Source organism: Vidua chalybeata, chromosome 1 (genome assembly GCF_026979565.1).
Source record: "Vidua chalybeata isolate OUT-0048 chromosome 1, bVidCha1 merged haplotype, whole genome shotgun sequence".
NCBI classification, from domain to species: Eukaryota; Metazoa; Chordata; class Aves; order Passeriformes; family Viduidae; genus Vidua; species Vidua chalybeata.
The window spans coordinates 25,811,614-25,833,049 of record NC_071530.1 but is presented as its reverse complement, the minus strand read 5'-3'; the positions used below and the strand labels follow the sequence as shown (position 1 = coordinate 25,833,049).

The following is a 21,436-nucleotide window of genomic DNA, read 5'->3' as shown; positions in this document are numbered from 1 at the left end:
TGTGCAAAACTTCTCACCTCTTTCAGCTGATCAGCACTTCCCCACGATGCCGAGCGCTGATGTGATCTCTTTTCTGTTCCCTCTTCAGCCCAACAGCTGGGTGTCTAGAAGGTAAAAAAAAAAGAAAATGTGCTGCACTGAGTTCTCCAGGTAAGAAAAGCTTCTGGCACAAATTACTGCTTTACTCTTTAAGCGGTGTCAGAGTTATGTTAATAAATTTCAGAACCTGATATGCAGCACTAATAAACTCAATAAATAAAAAGCAATATAGAAAACAAAGCTTTGTAAACTTGCATTTACAAACAAAGGATGAGAATAATGCACATTACTGAAGAAGCAATCAGAGGCCTGACAAAAAACCTTACCTGGCTGCTCCCACTGTGCTTTGGCATTCATGTCTACATTTCACTAAGTGGACAGTTTAGAAAACTACACCATTAAAAAAACTGTAGAACAAACTCAAGCCAGGATTCACTTCTCCCACCTGTCTTCCTCAACAACTGGACTGCAGAACCAATCCCTTCTTGCTAACTCTGACTTGGTAAGAGTTGGATACACCATTTATTTTTGGCACCAACTTACATGAGCAGCACAGTGACAGGCAGGCCTTTTCCAGCCATATCTCAAAGCTTAGAGGTCTTCCTTAGATGTAGGAGCTAAAATTAAACCCCAAAGACTGAGAAGCATCAGAAAGTCCAAACTCTCAACCACTATGCTGATTTGCCACAAGGCTATAGTGAAAATTGAGGTTATCCACCAGAATTCCTGAGCAAGAGAGTCACAGGAACAATGGAAACATCTAAAATACAAGAAGTTTGGGATATGAACTATATAAAATCCAGTGCTGTAGGCACATAGATATAAATCTGTTGATGTTGATCCCCCAGCAATTCCTACTAGCATTAGCTGAATTTTTCACAGTAAGTACACAAGAAATAAAACTGCACCACTGAAAACAACAATTCGTCCATGGGGTTTTTAAGGGAGGGGACCACTGCTGACACTTCTTCTAGGGAGACAAAACCCCAGCCCACAAGACAAATAGGATCTGGGATCCACATGCCTGTGGGACTTGTTCTCACTCATGAAACCCTGCTCCTCCACAGCCTTCCTTACTCTTGCTTCCCATCTAGGATCTAGAAGTTTTTGTAGCACCCACACAGATACTGAAGACTGGCTCAGGCAGGAGGCTTGGCACCACTCTGGAGAACACCATCAAACCAACCCTACAGCTCCTTGCTGCCCTGCAAAGGGAGCTGGGAGCAGCCCCCAGGGCCAGGCCACTCCAGGCCAGCCATGGTACTATCAAGCTCAGAACTGTAACTTCAGAGCACAGGCTGCACCTTCATAAGCACCACACTGCCACAGTATTACCCAGCCTACAGCCCAGCACCTAACTCATCAGGGCTAGTATTTAATGTGCTCAGTCTGTGTGCACAGGCCTACATAACCCTCTTGGTGTTTTCTGCCACCTCTGCACTTTCCATGGTTTTGGTGGGGCTTTTTCTCTGTTATTTTTACACAGTAATACTTCAACCAAAGGCCCAGCAAGTTGTGTAGGTGACTAGAAAGCCAAATGGAAAAAGTCAGTCTTGAAGTTTTTCCTGCATGCTCCCAGAAAAGAAAAAAGAAGTCCTTACATGAAAAGTTAAGAGCTCTGTGTACTTATTACATGACTCTTATAAAATACCCCCTTTCTGTTGGGGTCTGGGGAAGAAACCAGAAGATGTGGTTATTAAAAAAAATAATAAAATCAAATGTGAAAAGTTAAAACAGCTACTTAAAACTATGTGAAAGACAAGGCAGTCCCTCAGCCAGGCAGCACTTAACTCTCCTGACCCAAAGTAGAGCCTCTGCCATATGCATGTGCTACCTGTGTGTGTGCATCTGCTTGCTCTGCGTTTCAACAGAGCCACTTTCTAAATAATTACTTGGTTTTGCAGATTCATCTCCCTGAAATTTGTGTGGAAGACATTCTGTTGGGTTTAGATGTTGGGGGTTTTTTTAAACATTGAAGTAACTTGCAGATTCCTACTGAACTAGTGAAAAATTTTTACTTTTTCAAAATCATAGGCTTTCACAATCTGTTATAATTTACTTTGCAATTTAAATTGTTCTTACAATATTTTACTATATCCCAAGCACAGCTGGAACTATACCCTCACACAACACCAGTAATAAAAAGGGAATTCTGAAAAAAATTATCTTCTAAAGATTGTCTTCTGAATACAACACTGCTCCACCATTTTGGGGAACATCAGGATGAAGTAGAACCAGGCAGTTTGGGGGCTTAAATACTTACCTGTAGTGCAAAAGGGTGTACCAGGGATGACTATAAGCTCATATCCTTTTAAATTACAGCTTAATAAACTGAAAAGATATCAAGAATCTAAAAAAGCCAAAGTGACTTTCTCAATAAAGAGAAGTAAACTGTTAAAAAACAAAACAAATATGTAGAACACACAGACCTGACTGTATTTTTCATAAATACAGATAGCAAGGACAAAACACAAACCCCTGAAGACCTTCATCAACAACAGCACTGACTGCTAGGAGAGAGAGAGAGGTGGGAATCTTTATAGTGCAGAGGATCTACTCAGAAATCAAAAATAAAAATCAGAAGATATCTATTCACTTAATATTAAATGCTGTACTTGTTCAAGAATGCTTTGACATTCTCTTCCACTCCCTTGAGACAAGGACTACATGGATGCTTTCAGCCCCTGGTACACTGAGTCAAGACACAACCTGTAAAGTATACATACGCAGTACGCAGGGGGCAGACTATTTGTGATCCTCAGTTTTACCTGCACTATTAGATTACAAACATTGTATTATGTTCCTAGCACAGTACTGAAGTCAGACAGTGTTATATTTATGTGTTACTTAGAGGCAAATTTAAAAAAGGAGAAGCTTTACAAAAATAATACAACATAAGCAGTGACTAGAGTATTATTGCATGGTAGTCTTCTTCAAACCCTGGAAATTGCAATCCACATTATATGAAGAATAATTTTGGGTTTGTAACATCAAATCCTTGTATTCAAGCAAAAACCTTCAAAAAGCAAAAAGAAGCACCCCAGATTTGTTGTATTCGAACAGAAATTACGCTTTTCTAAGTTTAGCTTATGTATGAACACCTCATCTCACTTAAATGCTGTCATTTAGATCACAAATAAGATGAGGGTGTGTAGCACCCACAATTTGTCACATTTCATGGAAATTGTTTTCTCATCTTATTTACAATTTCCACAAAACAGCGTTATCAATGGAAGCCTCATTTGAAGCTGCAAGTGTACTTCTGAAGTGTTAAACATATGAAAAAAAAAGAATATTAAAGCCAGAATGTAATTCAGAATTGTATTAGAAGAAAAATTTCTGAATCACAAAGAAAACCACAGTTGCTGCACTTCAAGTCAGAGGTAGGGTAAGAGTACCTCTCACAGTAAGAAATGTCAGGCACTGTCTCTGAAACTGGTAACATTTCAGAGCACCACAGAAGTGATGCACTGAACTTCATGAAGGATTAGTCCTGCAAGGCCATACTAAGAAGCTAAGATTTTAGGGAGAGAACCTTGAAAACACTAGATAATGTATGCTGCACCTACAAGACATGGATCCCTTGTTTTCAAGATATTAAGGTTTGTGGTCGATTTCAGCTGACATGCGAGATAGGACATGCTCAGAATGGCAAAGCTGCTTGCTCTCTTCAGTCTTCATGTAAATCACAATCACCACCGTTCTAACTCACCCAGCCTTGTGGAGATCAGCACTTCTTCCAACACGTTTGGTACTCCTGCCTTGCTTTTCCATCCATGCCAGGGACATACACCTACATTCTTTCCACTTAGCTCAGAATGACTGCATAGCACACCAACCTACCTAAACCTAAAATAAGACTGTATTACTTTAAGTATCTCATATTTATTGCCAGCCCTTCACTCCTATTACTACATCCAGCCTGCATTCCAGAATATCTGCACATGTCTATGCTTTACAGGGGAAGCAATATGTTTTTGAAGAACTTCCAGATTCAAAAGAAACCCAACAGCAGCACTAGAAGATAAAAACTGATGGGTTTTCAGGTATTTCTAAAGCATTCAAGGGTCATCTAGAAACTTTAAAAAGAGAAATTACCTAAGCAGTTGGAAGTCAATTTGACTATAGATGATGACACTTAAACATGAGACAGGTTAAGTCAGAATGACAAATCCACAGCTCTATGACATATCTTATTCCCTGTCCTTTCTGACAATATACATCATTAAAATATCCCACAAAATCAATTATAACTAATACACCAATAAAAAAGCTTCATGGAATTGAGCCTCTTTGTTTATGTCTGTTAATATTACAGCAAAAAAAAAAAAAAAAATCTACCCAGAAGACAAAAAAGTGTCTAATGAGAGCCTTGACCTACCCATGAGAAAAACTGGATTCCAATATTGCTGGATATGCCTAAGTCATCAATTGGAAATCACTGGATAATAAAATGCCACTAGGGCATTTGGTCTTTTCTTTGTATTATTTAGATTGAGAAAGATTCCATGACAAATTTTAACTGACAACACTTTTGTTATGACATCAACATAATGTTTCTTTTTAATATCTCTTTTTAATTTTATAAATATCTTTTTAATTACTTAGCTACTGCCAAATAATTATATTTATCAACTCTGACCATTATCCAAATGTTTCTGAAGACTCCAAGGTCAGACACAGCCATTTCAACATTGAGTTGTTCTTTACACTATGAAGGGGGAAATACTTCAATGATGAAGCATAAAGAGGTTGTGTACAAAATTGTTCCATCTGTGCTTCCAAAAGAGACAGAAAAAATGGGGAAAGAAGTTATACTAAGTTTTAAATGGCCTTAATGAAAAGTTCAGATTTTACAAAAGGAGAGGAAAGTAGGACAACAGAGAAACTCAGGAAGGGGATCACAAAGTATATCAACACAAGTAACTTCTTATAATAGGAAGTTTACCTGCATTTCTGAAATACTTAAAACACTACTAAATAAAATTGCATACGTCTGGTTATACAAAATGTGCTGCTCCTTAACACACATGAATATACATACAGAATTCTGAGAAATACTGAATTGTACAAATACCACAATGCAGTGTTACAGTGCATTTTTCCAAAAGCAAACAACCACTTCGCTTCTGTATTTTCAGTCAAAACACTTAGGGCAAGTAAGAGGGACACAGAAATATGAACTGTAGTTCCTATTCTCCAAGATATGGCAGAAACTAAACCAAACAAAGTTCTGTTCCCTCCCTTCTATTACTATGAAGAAACATTTTATTCAAGGGTATTATACAAGTTGAAAGAATTTAAGTGGAAAGAAGGACTTGGAATAAAGCTCACTAAAGGTTCATCTGATCACCATGAAGACCAGAAACTCTCTTTTTCTAAAAACTAGAATTCTAAGAAACTTGGAACGGCCATAATCACCACCTTAGCAGAAACACACAAAATTTGGATTTTAGGCTAACATTTAATTAGGAACAAAATATACCCTCAAAAGAGAAATAATTATTCCACCGACAATGTAAGTTATACTGACAGCATTGTTCTTGAATTTAGAAGTAAAACAAGAGATACTGAAAATCAGTAAACCCTTTTTCTGTATTTGCATGTTTCATTGGAGAATAAATTAACTTCTTTTTATTTAACTTAATTTGCTCTGCATGTATCCCATCAACAACTTGGAACTCACCCTCAGTTCTTGAAATTAGATATACTTCAAACTACACAGAGCTCAAACAACAGAAACCCAGACATACAACAAAACATAAGACAATGTTTTATGATCATCTTTAAGCCTTCCTAGTGAGCATTTTATTTGGGAAGAAAACCAACCAACCAAAAAAAAAAAAAAAAAAAAAAAAACCCACCAAACAAAAAATGCCCTCCAACTGGAAATCACTGTGCATATCAATATGCTTGTTCCATTTTACATATTCATAGTCCCAAGTAGTGACTCAACTTAAGCACTGATAAATGCTTGAGTCTGGCACAATTTGAATAAAAAACAGCTAATATAACTCCGTGCTGGAAGATATCCACAAATGCAAACCTTGAGATCTCCCCTGCTCCTACCCCCCTGAAATAATACTTCATTTTGTAATGACAACAGTATGCTTTTCCTCTCTTTTATACTTGATTATGCTGAAAAGGTAAAATTTCATTTTTAGTTTCTGAATGAGGCAAAGGGAGACAGCCAAATGTTCACATAACCTGAACACTTACTTGAGCTCACTAGGAAAGCAATTTTACTGCCAAATACTTGGAGCTGCAATATTTATAGAACAGTTTGTTTATCTTTTCTGTAACTAGTGAAAATGTTTGTTTGTGAATGTTTAAATATTCTAAATTTTCTATTCATAAGGGTATTTGTAAAGATTGATATGGATATGCATTTTAAGAGAGGGGTTGAGAAATACAGTAACTACAAAGCATGCTACTGAAAATCTCCTGAATGGAAATTATGCTTTCAAAACAGAAAGACTTTAAAGTCATAGTATTGTGAAAAGAAGGCATCTTGAAAATAAATACAGGATTAAGGGCTTTTTAAGTAGATCTTTTGTGACAGCAAATATGACTGCTGGTTTTTTTGCTAAAACTGTCTCATTTCAAAATAAGCAGGACATGAAGACAGCCTTCTCCAAAGGGTCCTCATTACAGTTTCTAGATTTTTTTCTCGGAACATTTTAATCATCAGTTTCTGTAATTCATTAAGTAAGATTTTTGCAACATACAGACCCTTTTTTTTTTTCTTTTCTAAACATTCTGTGCTTATCTTTACCCCATCAAAGGGCTTCCTGTGCTGCATAACACCATATTTTAGAGATGAGGAAACTTCTATATACATTCTAACTTGTCCTGAACACAAAAGACTAGAATCATAGAATCTATTTCAAGACCCATAATAACTATGGATCAGAATCGTGGCACAAGAGATAAACAACTGATTTAACAACCAAACCAACATGGCCTGCTAGACTGAAACTATAACCAAAGAGAGCTAGTTTCTTCTAGTTTCCAATTTCGTTTGGAAGACAAACTCAGATGGCTTATTCCAAACCCCAAAAGCACTGCTGAAAAAAACAAGAATGCAGCTCCTTTGAGAATAATTGGGGAGGGGTGGTTAGAATTATGTATTTTTAATCTCTTTGACAGTGATCATCTTCACAGGCAACAAGCTCCAGCACAAGGAGGAAGCAGGTAAGAAAGAACATTCACCTTTCCAGTCAAAGAGCACTGGAGCAGTACAATGCCCCAGCTACCTACCTGCCAGAGGGTCCTACTAAGGAGAGAGTCCTGAAGAGAATCCAAGGCTATCACAAGAGTATCAGACCATGAATAACCTCAGTGGCCTTCCCTCAGCCCCACACATACGAACACACAGTTTTTGAGACTGACAGATTTATTACCATGATTTAGTAAAATCTTTTTGTTTGTCAGTCACTGTTATATAGACTTTTTTCTTAAATAACGCTCAGCACAATTTTGCATATAGCGGCTTCAAAATAAACCAGATATAAGGCTGAGATTGATATCTGCTTATTTAGCCGCATACATCTGCCCACATTGAGAAAATTATCTTTAACAACTGTTTTCTAAAAGCATAAAAATATTATCATCACATACCGTGTTACTGCATTACCACCGATTAAAAAAAGACTACTGTAACTTATTTTAGGATTTCATGTTTCTAAAAAAATTAAGCGAATCCACATTTCTTCAGAATTAAATTGAGTAGACATCAATTACATGAAACATCTCTGTTGTCTCGTTTTACTGCTTTTACCTGAGTAGATTTATCTTTCATACATGAAGGGTAGTGTACATGGGGATCACGTGGCCACTGTCCTGTGAGGTAAGGTCCTGTTATTGTGTCCAAAGAAGAAGTTCGCCTTATGGTACCAGAAGTTCTGATTTGCTGGGATTTTGGCCTGTCCACTGTAGAAAACCAGAACAAAATCAACAAAAAAGTCAGGCTAAATTCGATGTGAAATGTTAAAAGCTAGCTATGACACACAATGGCAAGAACATATCAGAAACCTTTGTCTAAATGCCAAGCTGAAGAGAATGCCATCACATCAAAGCAAATACATCAGACAAAAAAGAAAAAAAAATAGAAAAGGGAAAATTTAACAGTTACAAAAACCCCAATGCTTAAGGTGTTCATATCTGCAAAGAACTGAGATATTTATGCTATGTATTTTCATCAGCAAAAAACACCGAGCAAATTTAAATACAGTGATGATGCAACTCAGGAAAGCCAGACATGAAAAAATAGAAAATATAATGTAGCACTTTTTAAGTCAGCTTGCTTAGCTTTCTAAATACTAAAATACAAATAATGAGAAAAATCGTGGTTGCTAAGAGGATGCATGTCCGATTTATCTTCTTTTCCATATTATTTCAGAATTTCAATCAATTCCATATTATTTACAAGATCCCACTGCAGGCCTTAGCAAACTGAGCGTGACTCTGTCTTTCCCTCTGACAGAGCACTGGTCAGAGCAGCTGCCTTGTTTGTTTTCCCTCATCATTGTGCCTGCAGTCCTCGACTCCTCCCTGTACTTTTCTCGCCATACACCCAGATTATGGAACACTTTTTCTTGCATTTCATTTAGAGAGCAAAGTGCAGGGTGATTCATAAGACTGATGTGGGAAAGAGCAGAATTTTACGGCATGCTCTGTGGATTGTCTCTGCTTTGTCCTTTAGGCAAAATTACTTCATATACTCATTTTCTAGACTTCACATTAGCCAACCTAAGCCCTACATGGCAGCTACTGTCTGTTCTGCTCATCCCTACTAAAAGAAATTCACAAGTGAGATAACTTCCAAGTTAATCACATGCCATGCACTGATCTGACCCACCAAAAGCCTACTGACTGCTCAGAACGTGAGAGCAGACCTGTTGGCACACTTCTGAGTCCAAACATGGCCACTGGCCTTCGCAAGTATTTTCTATTATTGTATCAGCTAGAACTGATGGATCTCAAAAGGCAGAGTCCATCATCAATGTGATATACAGCATTCAGCACAGTTAGGGTATAGCTTGCACTAATGAAGTATGGTTATAGTATGATAACATGAAGACAATGTTAAAACAGACCATTTTAGACAAATATATAGACCTGCTGAAACACTGTATTAGCTATTCATTTTAGGTGAAGGGTTCTCAATAATGCTGTGAATTGGACATGATGTAATGTATCATGCTGACTTTCATATTATAATTATTCTGACTGCCTTATCTATAAATCAAATCTCTACCATTTCTAACAGATCTATCCTTATAGGATTCCAATTGTGACAAATCTGCATTTTAAGAAAGATCCTTGAACTATTAAAAGTAAAGAAGTCTGAAATGCAAAACAGAGATGACAAATTTTAAAAATTAAAGTAGTGTTTACATCTGCACTGAAACACAAGTGTACCTAATGGGTAAAAAGCTACAAAGAATTCTTCCAACCTTCCCTGTCATGCTATGGCACTATGCTACTCTCTCAGCCCAAGTTTTGAAAGTTTTTCAAAAAACACCTTTTAAAACAAGTCAGAAACAAGGCACAAGATAATGCTTGAAGATTAGGAAGTAAGGAGTAAACCCAAGAAAACACAAGCCCAAAAGACACAACAAAATATATGCAACCAGACAGTTAAGGTTTGTAACTTGTTCTACACCCAGAGGAAAGGCAACAGAAATCCCAACATTAATAACTAAAATAATACCATTAAAACTGAAGAGAAACCAACACCACCAAAAATTACTAGTTTTGTTTTCCCATGGCCATCTTGGAAGTGGACTGCATGACACTGTCAAGCCTTAAAGCTGAGAGAAGAAAAAGATCAAGACGTGGTTTCCAAAGTCCCTACTGTTCATCAATGTTTCTCTGAATTAGGAAATAAACCACTTCTCAACTGCATAAACCAATTCAAGTTAACACTAATTTAATGACATCCCTATTCCACTGTTGTCTGTGCTCCTTCCATCTCTTTTGAGAAGGATTTCATGCCATCCCTATTCCACCATCTTCTGTGCTCCTTCCATCTCCTTTGAGAAGGCATGCACAGACAGATGTGTGAATCCACCTGGCAAAATAATTCACTGAGTTAAACATAATGAAAGCTAAAGTGCACCCCCGAAAGTCATAAACACAGGGTTTTCCCCATTACAGCAGAGTTGGCACAACATAATGGGCAGAAACCACCAGGAGAGCTAGAAGAGCAGCAGCCCTGTGGTCTGTTCAAAAACAGTTTTTGTTCCTCACCTCTTATGAAGTATCATTAGAACATAAAAAATAAAGGAGAAGCGATCTATAAGCATGACATTTGAAGGAACTTTTGCAAATTAGTTTTTGACAAAGTGTCTTGTATAGTAATGGACTCAGACATGATGGGATGCCTGGAGAGCATCACTGTACTGGACCCCAACAGTGGCAGATCAGATCAGCTTCAGTAGTTTTCTAAATATTAGAACTGCTCTCAGGGCTTATTTCTTCATCGTGATTTTCTCACCTCATCATACGTGTGGCTTCCCACTACTGTAGGGAGCTACTACATAACACTTCTTCCCAAATTTTCATTATGAACATTCCGTTCATGCTACTATCATGAATACCCTTTTCCAGCCCAAATCATTTTCTCTGGTTAGAAACTTCACGCTACAGTTTTCTCAGAGAATCAAGACAGCTGAATTGCTTCAACAGCTCCTGAAGATAGCCAACAGACTTCAGCATTCAGAAAGGCTTCAGCAATATTAAGAATTCTCTAAAATTAAAGACTGTAAGGTTCTGAAGACTGAAACTTCCAAGTTTCAGATTAAAACTCATCTGACAATATTCCAAGCATATGAATGGACTTTACTGCAGCAGTAAGTCAAAGGATTCTGTTGTTTTAGTGACAAGTGAGACATCTCATATGAAACACAGCCCTACCTCCAGCATAAGCAAACTTAAGATCACAGCACTTAAGCAGTGTAACATGACCTGAGGAAGTTATCTAGAAACAAGAAAAGCAAGACATATGCTTACAACAAGGCAAAATACCTCATGACCACTGAGATTAGCTTGGTTGATTAGAGCATGATGATAATACTGCCCAGGTTGTGGGTTTGATCCCTGTATGGCTCTTCTCGTAAGAGTGGGACTCCATGATCCCTGTGAGTCCCAATTCAGAATATTCTGTGATTATATGTGTTATTTAAAATATGCCACAAGTTGTAATGGCATGTATTTAGGACAAGTTGCTACACCATTCTAGTTATGAATGTTACACAAAGTGACTCAAGGGTCCACCTCAATACTACAGCTGGCAAAATTCGGCATGATTCTACCTCCCAGCAGGAATCAACTAAAATAACCTGCATGAAATCATGATTCTGCATGCTCCACTGAGAGCAAAGAGAATTTGAGTTATACCACCTAGACTGACTGAAAAAAGGTTCCCATTTCTCTGACAGCAAAATGTAATTCAGTAAGAGCCTAACACGACAGCTCTTTTGAAAAGGACATGGGGCTCAAATAAAACCATCTGCTGCAGCTCTAAAATGAAGAGTGTGCCTTCCCTTCTAGGGTAGAGGCAGCTAACCTGCACATAATCTGAAAGCCATGTTCACAGTCCATTTTTAGCTTAAATAGCTTTGTGCCACATGTGCAATGAGGAAAATCACCTGCAACAGAACAGCAAGACTGACATCTAGCACTGGTAGCAGTAAAAAAACTGGTTCAGCTCAATCCACCAGAGCTCATCTGTCAACATCTTTTCTTCCCATGTTTCTTTCAACAGTTAGCAAATTCAGTTCAAATTTGGCCAGAACTTTTCCACTCACATACTTGCATAGATATAACTGATTTTAAAGGACTAAATTATCCTAAAAATCTCAGATAACATAGACTACTCTCAAACTGAGTGAAAACCATGAAATAAAAATAAAATTCATTCTCCTCCGAAACTAGTATTGTCATCTCACTATTGATGTCAGCTAATTGTGACACTGTCCTGCCAAAAGGTTAGACAACATTCTTGCAGTAATTTAATTTCTTTTCTCAAAAGTTTTTCTTTTACTTAAATTATTAACCCAAGATCATGAAATATCAGTATTAAATTCCACAATAATTTTCATGAGATGTCGTTTCTCTTCAGTTTAGTTGCTAGCACCCTGCACAACCTTCTGGTCACAAGCTACTCATGAAATGAGTCCCAAGCTCAGGACTCAACCATTCCTGAAGAATTTCAGATTTTATCTAGGAAATAAATATTAACTTCAAAAAACTTCAAATACAACTTCAAATAAATACTAACTTCAAAAGAATTTTCTCCAAAAATACTCTTGGGAAGACTCACTATGATGGATATGCTGGTCTGCCTAAGACTCTTTTCAAGAGCCACAAAGTCAGAGTTCAAATAGTCTGGCCCAAAGGATATTGGGAGACTGCGTATACCACGATAAAAAAGCATCAGATATTTCTAGGACATTCCTATCAGATCTGACAACAAATTTACAACAATCTACTAACTCAATGAGATGCAGAAGTGCCTGTGTGAGAGATTCTTAAATAATGAATTATGTGGGAATGCAGTCTAGGAAATCAAAAACTAGAAATGGAAAGCTGAATATTAAGGAATGGTGACCCACAGTGAATGATGGCCTGACATCACTTAAGTCATATTTTCCACAGGAGCTACTGATGACTGTCCTACATCTAGTTTAAAGTCCCCTCTCCCGTTACACCTTGTAAAAGCATGAAAAGGGGATACCTTTGCTCTTGCTTACTTTGGACAGCGATTCCCTGAGTACCATAAAAGCAGACTTCTGGATTCAAGAAGACTCTGTCTCTGAAAAGCCTGGTCAAGGGACATTTTTCTTCTTTTTTGCTTGCTTTTTAAGCATGTATATAGTGACATGGTACTGACATCTGAATGTATATCTGATTGGTCTCCCCTGCTCTGACTATGTAGGTAGATGGTCAAACTGGTGCGTGTTTAATTTGTGGAACTTGTCTCTATGACTTTGCCAGGAAAAAGATTGAATAATGGGGATTTAGAGGCCACTCTAAAAAAAAAAAAAAAATCAATCTTCATTCTCAAGAAGGCTTTTCTCTTGTAATTGGAGCCAAAATCTCTCATGAAAAAGATTAACAAGGGATTTGGGGTCCCCTGAAGTTTTACTCCAGAGGAGTAAAGAGATCTATGGGCTCAAAAGACATTTCCCAGTTGCCAGAGACTGACAGACTTGTTTCTGACCCAATCTGCTAACTGGCTGCATGAATGCATTAACAGTTCAGAAAGGTGCAGAGCAACAAAGAGCATGCTGTTTGCCATGTACTGCTCATACAAAATGACAAAAAATAGGATTTTAAATAGGATCTTAAAAACACCCACAGCACTCTTTTATGTAATTGAAAAGAAAAAAACATGAAATTACTGCACTCTTCCTTCATCATTTCAAATTAAATAGTCTAATCTCTTTAATAGCTTAAAACAAAACACTAGTATTTTCACACATTTAAAAGGCAGTACAGTGCTTTGCTACCAAAATCATAATTCTAAGAGAATATAAGAAGAGACAGTCTTTTTAAGTTACCTTCCGCTACATCGCTAAAGTACTTTACGTTCAGCTCCTTAAAACGTGTTTTCATCATGTGCACCACACTGGTTTTGGTTTAGCTGTATCTACTTCAGAAATTATTCCCTAGTTTATATCTTTAGAAATTACAAGAGAGAATGACTAAAAACAAAGAGGGTTGACATTCTGAAGTTACTACCCTAAAGAGACAGACACAATCCACTCAAATTTCCTCTCATTATCCTAACTGAAGGGAAAAATAAAGGCAGCATAGAACAGCACTATAATCTAACCAAGGCTCCATCAACCAAAACCAAACAAGCAGAAAGCAGACTACTTCTTGAGAGCGAAGATCCTTTCAGAGATCCAGGTCCATGAATGATGTGCTTTCTGCATCCAGAATTCTTCAGGAAGGAAAAAAAAAAAATAAAGAGGGGAGCCAGTCTTCCACACAGATCATTTCCACACAGTCTGGTAGTCAGGGCTGATTTGGCTTTGTATCTGACAAGGCTCATGAGAATTCAGACTGAACTGCAAGAAACAGAAGTCTATCAAGACAGGACGTCACCTATACTGGGAAAACAACCTAAGACAAAACCAGCTTGTTCCTTCAAAGGAAAACTGTTCACACACTGACCCACAGTACAGGATTTAGGAATCAACTTCTGAGTTATCTTTTATAGGTATGACTAAGTCATCTAAAAAGAGATCTTCTGGTTAGTCACTGAATCCAACCCATAGGTTAAGGCACTCCCTTCCATAACAGAGGTTTCATGGAAGACTCTCAAGGACACCTAGCCACTGTGCAGGATGGCACAGTGGCAGGGCTAGCATGGATACCAGAGGAAGTAGAACACATGGATGAATTTGTAGGTATATTTCACTGGACCTGCAGTTGACTCAAAGTCCTGGCTGCCTATGCAAGTATGTTGAAGCAAGGTCTCTGCCTCATGTCCCTTATTCCCCCCAACCACATGTCAAGTAAAATGTGACTATGAATATAGTTCAGAAGTCAGATTCTATTCACAGAAGAACTCCCCTGTTTAAAATCAACATTATCCTTAGAGATCAAATACAGAAAGAATGCTCTAATCTCCATAAGAAAAGTAAACAAACCATACGGCAGAAAGTTTCAGCCCGCTAAAGCTAAACTATTCTTCTAACAAGGATTACTGCTGGCATGTACAGGACCTGTAGGATTTCATGTCACAAAAGCCTGCTTTGTTCAACAAATGTAACCTACACACTTGCACTCTTCTAACAGGAGGACATGTAGGTAAAAAACACTAATTCCAAACCTTCATATTTTTATGTATTTCATGTTTTCAGAATATATTTTTATTTGTAAGATTATTACTTCAAATTTAAATACTACACAAATATCTAAACTTAGTATCATTCAATAAAGTGTTTGTACTATAAAGTTAAGACAAATTTGATTGGAGCTCAGCAGCTAAGTACTTGGGAAAAAGCACACTGAAACAACCATCCATTAACTGTTGGACACTTCAGCAGATACAGAGAATTTCCTTCCTTTTAGTTCATTAATTTAGATCTGCTGAATCATCTATTCTATGTATCCAATATTGAGAACCAAACTGGGAACCAAGAACAGCAATAAAGCCTGGGGTATTATTTTTTTCTTCCAGTATATTAATAATTAAAATACTGAAGGTCATTTTAAACACACACAGTTGATTCAGTAACTGAAGAACACTTTTTTCAAATAAACTTGATGACTCTGAAAGGATTTTTTGCTGTGGTTGTTATTATAAAGACAATATTTAAAATTTAACAAGATGTAGAAAGTAAGGGTTTTGTAAACCTTCAATCTAATTCTTCTTTCCATCAAAATGCAGCTGGACATAATAATGAATAAAACAAATCAGAAGGCACAACTCACCATTTTCATAATCAAAATACACAAAGAACTGTAATCAACACACAGAGGCTATACAATGCCATCATAACGATCACCAATTATTAGAGATAGAAAGCATTCTCCTAGCTAGAGCAAATTATACTAAACAACAATAATATATTTTTCTGAAAAAAACTGAAAACTAGAAATGGACAACCAGACTAAAATTGATTGCCTAAATGAGAATGCTCAACTTTGATGATTAAATAAATTATCTTTTCATTATCAATTAAACATAGAAACAAAGGACTAGAAACAACTTCCTAAATCTGGAACCCACTTTGCAGCTATCACTGACAAAACACATAATCACTTCAAAACAGAGTACAGTCAAATCTTACAGCAGCTATTTGTCCTCACAATTCCTATTGGAAAAATAATCCAAGAACTTTTCTTTTCCTGACGGCTTCAAGCCTTCTTACAGTTTAAATATTTATATTGTCAATCCAATCCACCCATTCATTCCCTTCCTTGCTCACCTGGATTCTGACAAAGCAACTGTATTTTTATTCAGATTTTTTCAGAATCACACAGTTGAACTCCTAACCTATGAGTCCTTCTCTGAGTCAGCTCCAGTTTGACTTTACCTTTCTTGACTTGTGGAGCATGAAAAGGGTGTGCAGTATCCCATTTAATGCCTCACCAGCCCCTGTGTGGCCAAGTGCTCTTCATGTAAGACCAGACCTGTGCCCAGAGGTTTTTCAGTTGCTTCATGTTAGCAGTTTAGAGATCTCATCATCACCCAACTCCACCCTCCAGATTTTTCAAATTAGATGTTCCTCCTGTGAGAAAAAGATACTCTGATCGAGCACAACTCCACGTACATTAACTTCCATTTTTTAATTTTAAATCAAATTTTTTTAACTTATTACTTCAATTCCCATGGTTCTTAATCTATTCTTGCATAATCTTCCTGTGTACTAATTAAACCTCTCAGTATTCATCAACAGTTTCATCACCCTAATTTCAAAATTTGCCTAAACAGATAAGATCTACTTCCCATCTAGATCATCAGTTTTCCTATCAAATCAACCAGGTTAGCATGACACCAATTGGAAAGCTCATTTTGCACTTTAACATTTCTCCCTGGTTTCCACCATCCCTTCAAATTTCTTCTGAAGTTTCACCAATAGTTCTCCATACTTTAGAACTGAACACAAAGTTTTTCACATTTTTAAAACATTAGCATTGCTGATGTACCTCCTATACTCAGGAGGTATCTATTCTCTAATGATGTCGTTCCTACTAACAAGACTCCCTCAGAAATTTGAAGATAAGTGTCAATTTCTGAGTAGGCTTTTCTAGAATCCTGCAACACAGATCTCTGAACTGACTTTACTGAAATATGCAATCTGTATTTACCACAGGCTTGGTAATTCCTAATTCCAAATTATCCTTACAATTTGGGGGTTTTTTTATCTTTCAGGGTTAAAAATCACTGTCCTTATGGAAAGTGATTTCTTAGACTTTTTTCTAAGAAGCATTGAATAAATATCTGTGCTATTTCCTCTGAGACTACTATTCCTTGGAGCTGACTTTGAAACCATACATTCTAGCAAATCAGTCTCAGATCTTTTTTTTCTTCATACCAAATGGTTACAACTTTTTCCTCATTTTTCAAGCTGCATGTTTATATTTTCTCTCTTAAAGCACACAAAGGCCAAGCCTGTTCATGTTTTAACAATTCTCAGCTAAGGTTCACCTTTTGATTGGTAACATGACAGTCTTTCCTCAGTTCTTCCCTGCTGTTTCTTGCAGGCGCTCTGCTTATTCCTAGCAGCCTTTTCGAGGTAAGTGTCCATGCAATCAGATCACATCCTTGAACTTTTCTGATGTCTGAAAGACTCCAATAGTATTAACATTTTTCATTAAAACAGATTCTCTATTATTCAAGGCAGAGCAACACTGTTTAGACAAATTTTCAAACTACTTCCCCCTGAAATCCAAAACTTTACTCCCGATTCATGACTTTTAAACAAACCTCTATATAGGATTTTCTTCTTTTGCTCTATATGCGTGTAAATTTGCATGATTAAACAAAGGCTAGATCTAACATTTCTTTCATGTATGTACAGTGTCAGCACACCCATTTCTTCTGCTTCTCTGAAATTTTGACTCGTTACAGTTGGTAATTCCTATCTTCAATGTGACCAATCTAAGTTTGTACTGTAAATCTTGAGGTCAAAAGATCTCGCTGTATCCTTCAACTTCATATTAAAGGCTATACACCCCACTAAGCAAAAATCATGTGCCTCCAATCATCTGAATAGCCTAGTTCCTTCTTTGGAAGAAATTAAGGCAGATGTATACAACAGATTTATAAAATATTTAAAATAATATATGGACTGCATACTTTGCTAAACAACTTGTTTTGAAACAATGAGCCTCTCTTTCTACAGCAACACCCAAAGTTTGTTTGGATCTTCCACGTGGACAATATCCTACACTGAGTATGTGCCTGCAGTCAGTTCCTTGTATGGACATTTCTCAAACACACATTACTTTTAGACATGCTTGAGTTAATCACATTTTTGCCCATGAGTAATTTTTCTCTTCTAGATTAGGCCTTTTCCTTGCTCCCTTTGAAAAGAACAGAAAGTATTTCCAATGTATTTTATGGTTTCTTTGTGGGTGAAGAAAACATTGCAAAGATAATTATTGCAGGCAGGTTATCAGGTATAACAAAGGAGCCACTGAAGGTGAAATAGCTGAGAAATCAGAGTATGAGAGAAAGGAAGTGTGGTATTCCACTATCAATTGCCACAATTAAGCAAACACAGCTATCAGTTAAGAATGAAGATTTTAAGACCTTGAACAGAAATTTACTTCTGTGAAGAGAGCTTCTCCTTTAACCTGGCAGCTTCCCAGCTACTGTGTAAACCTAAGTCTCATTCTGCATTCTTCAGCAGTTAGCTGGTATTTTTAGAGTCACACTGGTCAAAGTCTGTTCTGGGACACAGCATAAATCTGGCTTTAACTTTCAGTGAGCAGCTCAACTCTTCATTGCTTTGAAAAGCAGAAAGTTAAGGTATCACATATAACAAAGATTTACAATAATATATGCTGAATATGGAGGTGTAACACCTAGCTCACAGAGTCAAAGCTGCAAAGCCACTTGGTTTTCATAATGTACTTTCCAGGGCTCCTGATTCCAGAAAGACTGACTAGCTGACACACAGCACTAAATTGGATTCCATGTGAGAGCAGTGAACTCACCAAACCTTTCCAGAGCAACACCACTCTGATACCTACTACAGTCACCACCATCTTCTAGTCCTACTGGGCTAGGGAGCTCTGCCATGGCATGCAGAAAGAGTGGTACTGAGATCATGTTAGATACCTACAGAAACTCATAGCTCTTGTAGAGCTGGCTGCTCTATGCTGTCTCTCTGTAGCCTGAATTACAGGAACACAGTGCAAAATTTTCAACGTTTATCCAGCAACATTTCTGATCCAGCATGGATACAGCACTTCATCTAAGAAAAGCAATTGCACTGTTATCCCTGAGAGCTACATGTTCACAAACCTGGGATTTCATATCTGCACTTAGGTAATCTGCTCCCTAATAGTCAACTTCTGACTTCATGGCATAATTTGAAGTGGGGTTTGTATTTACAAGGTAAATTCTGCAGACTACAATTAATTGAATTAGCTAGTAATTGAACACTGAATATCAAAAACTTGCTTCCTGGCAAGAACACATTATTTCCAAATGATAGCTTGGTCTCCAAATGCTGACAAATGTCAAACAATTGTTCAAGTTTTGATATTTTTTTTGTATTGCAGCCCAAGCACCTATATTAAAGTGTTGGGGTTTTTTTCCTAACCATGAAGACTTTTAAAAAATGTAGACACCCAGGCAATCCAGCTAGCTAACCTTTACTAATTATTTCTTTCAGAACTCCAGAACAGGCATTGTACACCAAAAGACCTGAGATAAAAAGACACATAATATAACAATACCCACATTGCCATACATTTAATTGGTTCACAACTGAGTAACTACTGTTACACAAAACATTTCTAAAAGACAGATCTATTATACTTATTATACAATATTAAAATTAATTTAGCTATAGAAATTAATTTCAAATTCAAGTATGAATGTCAGTCCTCTTGCAATGACCTGTCAGAAATAAGTATTAATTCCTGAAGTTCAGAAGTGTATTTACAACACTGCTTCATGGCTGATGGTAAGAGCATAGAAAGGAGGCTGAAGATAGCCTTCTTCAAACAGATGACTAGCATTGTTCAGGGAATGAGACAAATTATTATTCTTGTTTAGACTCAGCAGACTGAGAAGAAAATATTCCAGAGAGGATGTTAGATTATTCAAAAACCATGACAGAACTACTACCTACTGCTCTTGTGAGCAAAATATGAGACCCTTTCTTCCTAAAGAGGAAACAATGCATAGTTTGGGTAAAGCTAGTTTCAAGTTGTGCAAAATAAATGGCATGTAAGAACCAATGCTGTTATTCACTCATGTGAGAACAATATCCATTGCAAACAGCTACTCCTCAATTGAACACCAGCAACAGTGAAAGGCAAGTCCTATAAACACCAACATAGTGGCATCATTTATCACTGGCACATATGCAACACTAAATAAGGAAGCCTAACCATACAGTACTTTGCATTAGGATTTCCAAAGTCAAATTTGTAACATTCCATGACCTAATGGGAAGTATATAAAATCTGCAAAGCAACAATATCTAATATGGAAAGCTAATTAAGAGATCTACTACTACAAAAAATTAAAACACCCCATCACAACCATCTTCACTAACCTAAAACAAACTGTTGAGGTTAATCCCCCATTTACAAAATTTTTGTGCAGGAAACTCTTATAGTTTGAGTGCAGACAAACCTTCTGGGTGTTTTTTCTCCCTGTCAGAGAAAACTAATCTAACAGGGTGAATAGCTTGGCAGGAATCATCAGCAGCAGCTAGGAAGTGCATATACCAAAGGAGGAGAAGTGAAATGAACACGCCCAGGGCAGAGACAGGGCCTGAGACAGCAGGCTGAGGGCACTCCTCAACACAACCACACTTGGCCTGCCTGTGCTTCCTTCAAAGACAGACTTCCAGGAGCTACCCGCCTTCCTCCGTCCTACTAACAGGAGACACTGTTGGAGCAAAGTTATCACCAGACAATCCAAGGGGACCATGTAACAGAACAGCTCTGGTCCTCAGCCCAAAGGTAAGAACCACAGAGTCCAACTCGCCATTCCAAAGAATTGCTATTACACACTGGGTCATGATACTCTGTGCACCATCCACACCCGAGAAATCTCTGATCCCTTTCAGTACTATTTCTACACCTCAGCACTTAATCCCCAATTCAAAACTAGTTGTATGGCAGGGATGAGCTTCAGAGTCAAATCAGATGGGAAAAAAATAAAGCATAACTGAAAGACTATCTAATTTTGGGGAAGTGAATATTCATTCAAAATTGTAATTCAGAATTTGATTTTTAAGTACAAACACCCATTTTCCTTCACCCTGATCTCCAATGCTCTTCATTTTGCAATTACCCAAACCTTAAAAATGGTGACACAAAGGAAAAGGTCATAAACTCGGGCTGACGAGTTGCTGTGATGTATTCTAATGATGAGATGCAAATAATATTTTACTTGCCTGAAAGTGCCTTAAGCCATTGTTTAAGCACTACAAAAGGAGGCAGCACTGAAAGACTAACATAAACATCCATTTAAATACTAACACTAAAGCAAGATGATGATCATTGACAGTTAAATACTTGAGCACAATTTTCCAGTTATGTATGTTTAATACAGGGTCATTTTTTTCATCAATAAAAGATACGTCTTAAAAAATGCTAGTTGATGTTTAAACTCTACTGTTTCAACAACTTCCCAAGAACATGTGTGAAATCCAGGAAGAGCTACCTATTTTGTCAAGTGCTG

The 21,436-nt window shown here is 37.3% G+C and overlaps 1 protein-coding gene across 4 annotated transcripts in view; it reads right to left on the bottom strand.

The window, feature by feature from the left end:
- Positions 1-21,436, bottom strand: part of GLCCI1 (glucocorticoid induced 1) — a 53,861-nt gene that overhangs the window by 26,012 nt on the left and 6,413 nt on the right. For all 4 annotated transcript variants that reach the window (XM_053934233.1, XM_053934241.1, XM_053934251.1 and 1 more), the window contains exons 2-3: positions 7,820-7,971; positions 18-104 (exon numbers count right to left, since the gene is read on the bottom strand). In XM_053934233.1, the coding sequence (XP_053790208.1) occupies positions 18-104; positions 7,820-7,971 (239 nt within the window). The remainder of the gene's footprint in view (positions 1-17; positions 105-7,819; positions 7,972-21,436) is intronic.